Source organism: Dendrobium catenatum, unplaced genomic scaffold (assembly GCF_001605985.2).
Source record: "Dendrobium catenatum unplaced genomic scaffold, ASM160598v2 fragScaff_scaffold_223, whole genome shotgun sequence".
Taxonomy (NCBI): Eukaryota; Viridiplantae; Streptophyta; class Magnoliopsida; order Asparagales; family Orchidaceae; genus Dendrobium; species Dendrobium catenatum.
Genome location: NW_021318685.1, coordinates 60,539 through 71,525, shown reverse-complemented (window position 1 = coordinate 71,525; position 10,987 = coordinate 60,539). Strand labels below are relative to the sequence as shown.

At 34.7% G+C, this 10,987-nt stretch overlaps 1 protein-coding gene across 1 annotated transcript in view; it reads right to left on the bottom strand.

Moving 5' to 3' along the window:
- Positions 1-531: 531 nt before the first annotated feature.
- The window catches only part of LOC110103040 (histone deacetylase 9), a 34,401-nt gene continuing 23,945 nt past the window's right edge, over positions 532-10,987 (bottom strand). The window contains exons 7-14 of the mRNA XM_028693057.1: positions 7,884-7,976; positions 7,675-7,783; positions 7,312-7,361; positions 7,141-7,231; positions 3,031-3,101; positions 2,793-2,850; positions 2,597-2,689; positions 532-947 (exon numbers count right to left, since the gene is read on the bottom strand). Of these exons, the coding sequence (XP_028548890.1) occupies positions 871-947; positions 2,597-2,689; positions 2,793-2,850; positions 3,031-3,101; positions 7,141-7,231; positions 7,312-7,361; positions 7,675-7,783; positions 7,884-7,976 (642 nt within the window). The 3' untranslated portion in view covers positions 532-870. The remainder of the gene's footprint in view (positions 948-2,596; positions 2,690-2,792; positions 2,851-3,030; positions 3,102-7,140; positions 7,232-7,311; positions 7,362-7,674; positions 7,784-7,883; positions 7,977-10,987) is intronic.

Here is a 10,987-nt window from a genome sequence, read left to right as displayed (position 1 = left end):
TACAATGCACTGTGAATAATGCAGAAGCATCTTAAATATATAAATAAAAAGAAACAACAATATTTATAATACTTCATATTTCTTATACTCCAAATCAGAGACCAAAAAAACCTAAATCTATAAATTGATCCAAATTCAATTCCTCTCATTGAAATATTCTCGAATTTTGAACTTTGTAGAAATTTCTACCCATCCACTTACATATGACTTGACAATGATCCCTAAAATTAATCTAAAGCTTCTCATCATTGAGACCGAATCGCTCACTAGTGATCTAACTACTACTAAACTACAACTTATCATCATTTTTTTCTATCAATTGAAGGAGAGATTATTACATGCAGACACCGAAAGCATCTGAAGACAAATGAGGAAGCGCCACATCATACAATGCACTGTGAATAATGCAGAAAAGAATACATGTATTATGAAGACTGAAACAACAATATTTATAATACTTCATATTTCTTATACTCCAAATCTATTTCTTATACTCCAAATCAGAGACCAAAAAATTGAAATGCAAAGAAATTGAATATAATACTTACTAATGTTGCTGACCAAATAGAATCAAAAATCAATTTCAGTGACCTTTTTTCAGTTTAGTTGCAGAATTTACAATAAATGGCATTCATAACATGTAGCTTACAGGATGAATCAGGTCTCAAATGTCATGGAGAAGGTGGCTGAAGGTGAATGAGGTAGAAGAATCACACACATTTATTCTTCATTTGAAAAAACCCTAAAAGACAAAAATATAGAACAAGTGGAATAGATTCTATTTGAGTTTCTTCCCAGCAAGAAAACAATATCAAGAACACAAAAAATAGCTAAATTTTGAGAAATGAAAATAAAAAATTACATGCCTTGCTAAGCATTATGATCATTGTCATTTTCGCCGGCGTAATACTCGTCCTCGCGCTGAATTTGCTTGTCCTGAGCGTGCTCTGAAAACATTTAAAATATGATTAATTTGTGCATCAAAAGATTAAGGGAAATAATAAGAAAAATCTTCTTAACCTTCTAAGAAATACAACTATTTTAAAAGATTAAAAAAATGCACCTTACCAAAAGCCTATTTTATCAAATTTAGATGAATTATGAAGTGCAACAATAAGGTAAATGAAAGACTTTTAACAAACTGTTGGGGCTCATAACCAGACTGCAAATAGGAGAAAAATTGGTCAAATTTCCTACAAGTGAATAGGCTATATGCCTTTTTTGGTCTTAGGTAAACCAAGGTAATTATTGCACAAGCCAGGCAACCTCTCTTGTTATGAATTAGAGCTAGAGCTGCATAACAGCTTGTGTTGGAGAATACTAACAAAAAGAGAAAAATGCAATGTGCATAAGTAGGGAAGGTTGTCTAACAAACCTAATTTTTCAAGCTTCCTTTGTCACATCAAAACTAAGGGTATAACATTTGCTCAAGTGGATCTTCGTTGTATTCAATGTTCTTAACAGAAATCAAAAGTTGGGTTTAACCGGTGGATCAGGTTGAAAATTGCGTAATTCTGTATTGAGACGTTTTTCATTCATGAGGCGAGGCATAAGCCCCAAAATCTAAAAATTGCGTAAAGTCGAAATAAAAATTAAATATGATTTTTTATATAATATCCAAATAATATGTTATATTAACTTTTTATTGAAATATGAAGTAACAAATATGCATACATATGAAATAAAAAATTGTATAAAATGAAGAGTGGTGAGTGATCAATTATGTGTAATAGAATTCAAATCCAAATATTACAAGAATAAAATAACATAAAATATATGAATTACATAAAAAATATCATATAACATCAAGTTCAGCCCTAATTGTTTTCTTTCTCAATGTCCTACTCATCTACATTAAATTATTAAAAAAAGTTGAAATAATTGACAATAACTCAAAAAAGCATATGCACTATCATTACTAAGGGAATTTTTATGAGTCAGTGTCATAATAAATTGTTATTTTCCCTGCCTCATCTTATAGGGTCCAACACCTGGCAATTTGCTTCTTCTTCATTTATCTCAGTCACTTCATATTTTATAAATATTTGTCATCAACATAAAAATAATACTCTAAAATTTTAAGAGGAGATGGTGGTGACGTGCGGCTTTCTAGAGATCCCCTGCGGCGGATACGACGATGGTGACTATGGTGAAGGCAATTGAGAGGAAGTTGTTGTGGCTTGGGGGTGCAAGGCGTGATTTTTTTGGGGCTTTTGTATAGGATTTAGATAAGTTTCAAATAAAAAAAAATATACATAAATAAAGTGAGACGTAAGCCTCATGCAAGCGAGGCGAGGTTCACCTCAAGGCGGGCCTCATCCAAGATGAGACGGGCCTCATCCAAGATGAGGCGTAAGCCTCATAAAAAAAGTTCGAGGCATAAACCTCGAGGCGTACTTTACTGGAATTACGTTGAGACAAGTCACATATTGCGCAATTTTAAACAATGCAGTGGATTAATACATTCAGTCATTGGGTAATTTTGCCTAAGCTACATTAGCTTATCGTCAACCAAGAAAGCGTTTAAAGATGAAATGAGGTGTACCAAATGGGAGAATTCGAAAGAAATTACTATGATTGAAACTATTCCACTTACGGCTCACACGTTCATCTGGGTTCAGCTCATCATCGTCAAAATCAGGGATATAAAAGTCTGGAGGAACCTGCAAAAAGTTGTAAAAGGTAAGAGCTTTGAAACAATAATGTCTATATCTTGAACATAACATCAATAACCGTGCACAGAATTACGATAAAACTTTGTTGCCACATGCTAAAAAATGCTAATAATGTACCAAAGGATGTTATATATATATATATATATCTGAGATACGATTTGCTATTCAGGTTCTCCTGCTAAAGATAACAAAGAAATTCAAGTACAAAAAATATTCATAAAATAGCTGCCATCTTGTGATCCACCAAAGTGGTTCATCAAACCTGATTCAGTGACTGACAGAAGAACCAGACAACGAGGAGAACCAACTTTTATGACTGATAGATAACTTAAAGGAGGTAAAAGCAACGGCTTACCATATTCCTGCTCTGAATCTTCAAAGAATAATCCGGGGCAAAATAATTTATATATTCGTTCTCCGGAATCTCTGAAAGGAATACAACAATAAAAAATGTTAATGAGAAATATAAATATTAAAGACACGAGATACGAATGTTCATTTGACTGACAGAGCACAGCAAAGTGTTACTAACACATAAGGTGATGCAGCAAAACAATAGCTTTTCAAATTGGAGTTGATGATGGTTAGAACATGACAATATGAATGAATTGTATCAATATCAATGGATCAAATGACTAAGATTCCTCTTAGCTTGACTAAATCTGAAGTTTGAAGTAGAGACATAATGTTCAATCCTCATTGTACGATGATCATTATGATTTGAATCTTGATGGAGAAGATTCTATGGTTAGAGAATTGATTACTTATATTTTTTAGGATTGTAAAATTTGCATTCTCATTTTTGGAAGATTGACCTTGAGGGTCACACAAATAGCTCCCTTGAGCATAATCACTTCTTGTATTAAAAAAACTACATTTGGTCAGAACTCTTGACTTTTTAACTTTATTAATTACAAATAGCTTCAATGCCTTTAATATAGATAAACATCGAATTGTAAGCTCGCTAAAAAATAATCAATTAAACTTGATACATCATCAAAAAAGTATCATGATCGGGCATGAATCTCGAGGCAAAATCAGTTTGGAAACTTCTAACATTAAAATTAGGACCATCCGAACTCCGATTTCAGCAAACTTACAGTCAAACAGAACGTCTCAGAAATACGAACCCAACAACACTAAATTTGACTTAATCCGAGCCCAAATGAGTCCAAATCAAGGGCCCGAAGCGCTGTTGAAGAGTTCGAACCACAATTTGGATTATCAAACGGTTTCCAAACATAACATGCTTATAGTCAAATCAAGCGGCTTGACGAGATGAATCCAACGAGCCCAAGATCACGGGTCCATGATTTTGGTTAAGCTTTTTGTAATTATCACTTTTTTGGTCCATGATTCGATTGGAGACTTAAGTAGCATAGAAATTTATAATTATTGTTCAATATTGTTAGAAGAAGTGATACATAACTATAAAAAAGTGCTTATCAAGTGCGTTAAGCTTATCAGCCTTACATTGTAGAGAAGAACCTTACTGCGTAGTACTCAAGAAGAATGAAAAGAGCTTTGAGCATATAGCCATTTGTAAGGCTGACGTCAAACAGTTTGAATAATGATGATTATGTTTATTTAGCATCTTTAAGCAAATTTTGATCCAATACTAAGGCCGACGCCAAATAGTTAAACTATTTGCTTTCTGTATTTGAATGGGTACAGACTTAAGATGTAGGTAGTTGAGCCACCTTTAATTTTTTATTTGAGCTAGCTCAAGTTTGACTTCTTTGTGGATGTGATGCCCAAGTTTAATAACCAGACAAGTTGAGTTTGAGCTAATTAATGCGCTTGGGCTAGATGATGCTTGGCCCGTGGGCTCGACAAGCGAACTCGTTTAATAATCTTAAACAAATGTTATGTGAAACTATAATTGCAGTGAGGAGTTGAGTGACATTTTTCAAAAAGAATTAAAAGAATAAACCTAACACCCCAATATATCACTCCATCTTCCCTCTTCCCCCTTCCCCCTTCCGAGAAATTATTGTGTTGTCATCGGACGACATCCGGAGGTGAATCAGGACGCGCCATGTTACTTTTTTGTTGTGTACCATGTGCATAAGCGGAGCTAGGGGGGGTGTCTTCCTAAGATAGAACTACTATTGTAAACTAAAACAATGGCTTCAATTGCAAACAGTTGGGCGAATAGGGATAGGCGTGCGCGAGATAGGCGAGTTAATTTTCCAAGAGAACGAACTCATGGGAGGCGGAGGCTGCAAGCGAAGGTTCGCGAACAGGAAGCCAAATGTCGAAGTGATCGCAGATCGCCCACGCGTGCGATCGGAAGGGTTCGGTCGAAGTGGAATCGAAGGGAGGAGGCTTGTCGTGTGGGTTCGATCGGAGCGAGCAATGGGCTAAACGCGGTTGGAGTGGAGGAGGGTATGCAATAGGCGTGCGTGCGCGTGAGAGACGCACGTCGTCGGAAAGGGAGTCACGGGTGGAGGTTAACCGCATGATTCACGTGAGAGAGGAGGTTTAGACGACGTGCAAACTAGAAGTCGCAAATCCGGCGTGAGCAGGCAGACTGTTCAATCGAAGGTTAGCTCGTGATTGGAGCGGGCTTGCGAATAGGAGGCCTGCTTGTGAATAAAACTAGCTCGTGGATGGGAAGAGAGACGAAATGAACGAGAGCCGAGCGCAAGTTTTTTTTTTTTTTTTTTTCATTGACTTTTTATCGACTAATTTTCAAAGGCAGTTATTGTGGCGAAGAGCTGCATCGTTTGAGCATAAAACTGTATGCAGTGGGGTTGGATTTGAATCCTTAAGAGATAAATCAATGGCTTCAATTGCAAACAGTTGGGCGAATAAAGATAGGCGTGCGCAAGATATGCGAGTTAATTTTCCAAGAGAAATGATGCAGTTATACGAACTCACGGGAGGCGGAGGCTGAGAGCGAAGGTTCGCAAACTGGAAGCCAAATGTCGAAGTGATCGCAGATCGCCCACGCGTGCGATCGGAAAGGTTCGGTCGAAGTGGAATCGAAGGGAGGAGGATTGTCGTGTGGGTTCGATCGGAGCGAGCAATAGGCTAAACGCGGTTGGAGTGGATGAGGGTATGCAATAGCCGTGCGTGCTGAGAGACGCACGTCGTCGGAAAGGGAGTCACGGGTGGAGGTTGACCGCATGATTCACGTGAGGGAGGAGGCTTGGACAGCGTGCGAACTAGAAGTCGCAAATCCGACATGAGGAGACAGACTGTTCAATCGAAGGTTAGCTCGTGATTGGAGCGGGCTTGCGAACAGGAGGCCTACTTGTGAACAAAACTAGCTCGTGGATGGAAGAGAGACGAAACGAACGAGAGCCGGGCGCAAGTTTTTTTTTTATTTCATTGTCTTTTTATCGACTAATTTTCAAAGGCAGTTATTGTGGCGAAGAGCTGCATCGTTTGAGCATAAAACTATATGCAGTGGGGTTGGATTTGAATCCTTAAGAGATAAATCTCTTTGATTTTTTTATTCAATTATTTCGCCTCTTTTTTTATTTTAAACTCTTCAGCACTTGGGCAAGTACAAATGTTTAATCAATTTATTTTACTTTATATAGATTTTTATATATATATCCAGCTCTAAATTGCTCAAATCTCATCAAAACAGAGGCAAGGCACACCTTGAGGTGCTCCTCACTTCATGTGAGGCATATGCCATACATAACACCCAATGAGGCATGCTCGTACTACACAATTTTAAACCATGGCCCCTCCTATTTATTTTTCCTTTTCTACCATAATCCTTCTTGGGGGATCCATCCTCTTGGAGGTTGGGCTTCCGGCTCTCTTTTTTCTTGGATAAGGTTTTCATAGGTAGTGATCCTGCGTGACCCCCACCTAGGATAACATACTTCCCAAAAATAAAAACTAATCATCTTAGCTTGGCTTGGTGAGTTCCCAAAAAGCAATTAAAAACCTAGGAAAAAGCACCCATATGGACAAATAGGCATGTACCAAAAGTACATCTTGGCATTAGCAAGTAGCCAACCCCCATCATCTCTATCTTCGCATCATAAATGTGCAGCACATTTATCCACCCAAGTATAAAGCGCATTCCTAATCTAGCATAAAGCCCTGTTAAAAGCAATGCTGCATATGAATAACTAAAGAAAAACTAAATTATCCAATTGAATAGGAATTCAAAATAGTATCAAACGGGTTGGATATAAAACAGACATGAAATAGAAAATATAGGCTACTTGACTGAAAACCTATTCTTAGGCAAATTAACCTTATTCCCATTATTTGGATTCCGCTAAGTCATTGCACCATAAAACAGACAACTCACCCGAGTATGAACCTTTATCTAATGTCCATTAAATGCTAAAGAAGCACACCTCAGCAGGGCATAGTAGACTGCCATGCAAATTTGAGGATGATTGGGATGCATTCAGTTCATTATCAGTGTATCTTTTAAGAGATTTCCGTCACAACTCATTTACAAATATGGCAGATGGAAAATGCAGCATACCGTTTGGAAGTTCAGTATCTAATAGAACGCTAGTTTCAACAGTCCAGCAGCGAGCTACATTTTCTTTTGTATAACCCCCACCACCAGTCACCTTCATGAAAAAAAAAAAACATTTATTGGACATTAAATTCTCATAAAATTGAAAGAGTAACTTCACCTAGCAAGACTCACCAACAAAGGCAGGTTAAATTTCTTCACAAACTTCACACATTCAGCATGACCTGAAAATAATATGGTACCAAAAAAAAAAACAATTATATGCCAGATCATTCACAAAATGTGTAATTTTGAGGCCAACAAAATTTGCTAATCGATGCTGCTGTCTTCAGGATAAAAAATCAAAACTTTAGAGTTTCAGATCAACTATAGTAATTCACAATTTTTCTTTTTTTAATTTTTTAATGAAAAAGCAAAAGATTATATCATGAAATTTGCGTTCTAACATGTTGACATAGCTTTTACATTGGACATAAGCTGCATCTGTAGGAAAAAAAAATTACGGGTCCTAGAAATAGGACAGGAGAAAGAGAAGACCTTCAATAGAAAGGTTGAAGCAGCCCAAACGATCTCCAGCAAGAGAATCAGCACCACATTGGAGAATAATAACACCTGGTATATATGTTTCAACAACTTTGGCAATAATCTACATAACTGAAATACTGTGAGGAAATTTACATCAACAGTTACAAATAATAGCAATTTCTTAAAGGACGCATCAATTAAATAAATAAAACAAGTTTTACCGTTTTAAATAGTCTTGTAAAACTTGCATCATCAATTCCATCCTTAAGTGGGATATTAATGGCATAGTACTTTCCTTCACGTTCACCTATTTCCTTCAAAAGGAGACAAATTTTTAACCTCACTTTCAACTAATACTAGGAGAATCACAAAAATTATTCAAAATAACCAAACGAAAGACTGGTTTAACTACAAACTAACTGGAAATAATAAAAAACAATTAAGTGCTCCATTTGCACTGCAACACAATACCATGCAATTAGCAGCAAGAGTAACATACAAATCAGTTGGACAAATACTCAACAAAATCAATGCCAGCAATGAAACATGAGAACAAATCATTTTGCAATGTAAAACAAAAACCACAGTACATTGATTATAAACAGGCTACTAGCAATGTTTGCAAAGCACAATATACCATGCAAAGACATTAGTGCAAAGCACAAAGTGTACCAGAACTTCTGCTAACTAATGGGCCATTTGAGGTTATTTTTTATTTTTATTTTTTATTAATATTTTTTGTTTTGCAATGAAATAAAACATTTTTTATATCTCAAAAATATATTGATTTTGTTTATTAATGTAGTTGTAGTAGGCTACCGACGGGGCAAAAAGACGGCAAATGGTGAGGTGATTGCAGCGACAATGATTGCCAGTAGCAACAAAGAGCAATGGTCGCCAGCAGAGGCAATTGCAATAATAGCGATGGCGGTGGTTGGCAGTGATGATTTATTTTTGAGAACACTTAAAACATCTAAAAACTTGTCTTCAATAATTTTTAAAATAACTAGATTAATTATTAAAAACAAAAATAAAATAAATAAAACAATTAACAAATAAACTAAACAAACATGATCTTTAAAAAAAAAACTAAAACAAAAGTAATACCACACAAGCCCTAAAACACTCAAGATTTGTATCTCATCTATGCATATATATTGATTGTGTAAAAGAACCACTTGGCTGAGTAAATTTGAGCCGCATCAAGTACCCATTTTCAACACATAAAATCATCATCATCATAAATAGCCGATTCTAAACTATTCCGGGACAGCTAACTAAAGTATACTCAATTCAATTTTGTTTACTACTATTTGGTATAAACTCGTTTTTATTTCAGCAAACAAAATAACACAATATCATTAATAAACATGGATACATTCAAAACATGTGCTTATGTTTAATAAATTAGCTCAGAACCAATTGAAAAAAAAAACTAACAACAATACATAAGGATGAGGACTATTTTTTAAAAAAAAGTTGTGGCACATGCATATTATCAAGACCGCATAAAGATTCAACCTGCAAATTTTACAAGTTAATTCATACAAATAAAACATATTTTACAAAGAAAATCATAAAATGTAGAGCTGCAGATAACAAAGCATATCAAACTTAAAGAACATACATTCACACCCACACTATAAAGCCAAAATTTAACTTACATAAACAAAACCAAAAGTAGTTATCTATCATCATAAATGATCAAAGATATAATTAAGGAATAAAAAATCATCATCCTCTATTTCATTCACAAAATCTCCATCTCCAAGACAGATTCATCATATCCTTTTCTTCTTCCTACTGAGTAGAAGCCCAAAATAGTCACCAGACTATTCGTAAATTTCAAATTTAGTCTCAAACTTTTATCATGACCCAATTTAGTCCCCGGATTATTAGAAAATATCCCAATTTAGTTTCAAGGTTAAAAATAACAGTTAAAAATTAATTCAAAAATTAAATTAGAGGGCATTTTTGGTATTATAATGTATGTAGGATTATATTATTTTTTGTTATTTTTTGTTATTTATCATGCATAATAAAAGTTAACCAACTAAATAACAAGAGTAAATAATTAATAAATGTGGTTAACTTTCATTATGATTTTAAATTTATTTTCATATGATAAATGACAAAATATATAATAATAATAATTTAATATCACATACACCATAATATTCAAAATAACTTCAAATTTAACTATTGAGGTTAACTTTAACTGTTAATTTTGGCCTCAAAACCAAATCTAAATAACAAGAGTAAATAATTAATAAATGTGGTTAACTTTCATTATGATTTTATATTTATTTTAATATGATAAAAGACAAAATATATAATAATAATAATTTAATATCACATACACCATAATATTCAAAATAACTTCAAATTTAACTATTGGGGTTAACTTTAACTATTAATTTTGGCCTCGAAACCAAATTAAGATATTTTCTATAATTCGGGAGTACTAAATTGGGGCATTATGAAATTTTGAGACTAATTTTAACATTTATTAATAGTCGAAAAACTATTTCAGGTTTTTACTCTCTTCCTAATGATCACCATCGTCACAATCTCTTCCTTGATATACAATAAAAGCAGTTCAAGGAAATATGGCTACCCTTGATGATGCAACCTAAAATCCTAAACCTTTTGGAGAACACTTAGGCACGCAATTAAAAAAAAACAACTTCCTTTCAATAACACAAATATAAGCATAAATTAACTTGGTAGAAACAAACGTAAGAAACTGATTAGAAAATCCCATAAAAAAGAAATTTTCAAAGCACTTAAACAATAATAAAACTTAGAAAAACCATAAATGGTCACCTCACATGCAATACACAAAACTAAGGAAAAGTGCTCAAAGGAAAGATCTAACCAATAATCTGTTAGAACAGTCTAGCCGGTCCAGGCGGGACCGGCTCATACGCGAACAGGGCGGAAATCCTCTGCCCGCTAGGATGCAGAGCGAGCCGCACGGTGTGCGGGAGCCAAATAGGAAAGAAATTTTGGGGAGTTAAGAGGGAAGGAAATTTGAATGTAGGGATTGTTTAGGGAATTCCTTTTGATTTGTATGCATTAAATAGTTGATTTTCCTAGGGTTTGAGTATCTTGAATTTGGGGCATTATGAAAGTTTGAGACTAAATTTAACATTTATTAATAGTCGAAAAACTATTTCAGGTTTTTACTCTCTTCCTAATGATCACCATCGTCACAATCTCTTCCTTGATATACAATAAAAGCAGTTCAAGGAAATATGGCTTCCCTTGATGATGCAATCTAAAATCCTAAACCTTTTGGACAACACTTAGGCACGCAATTAAA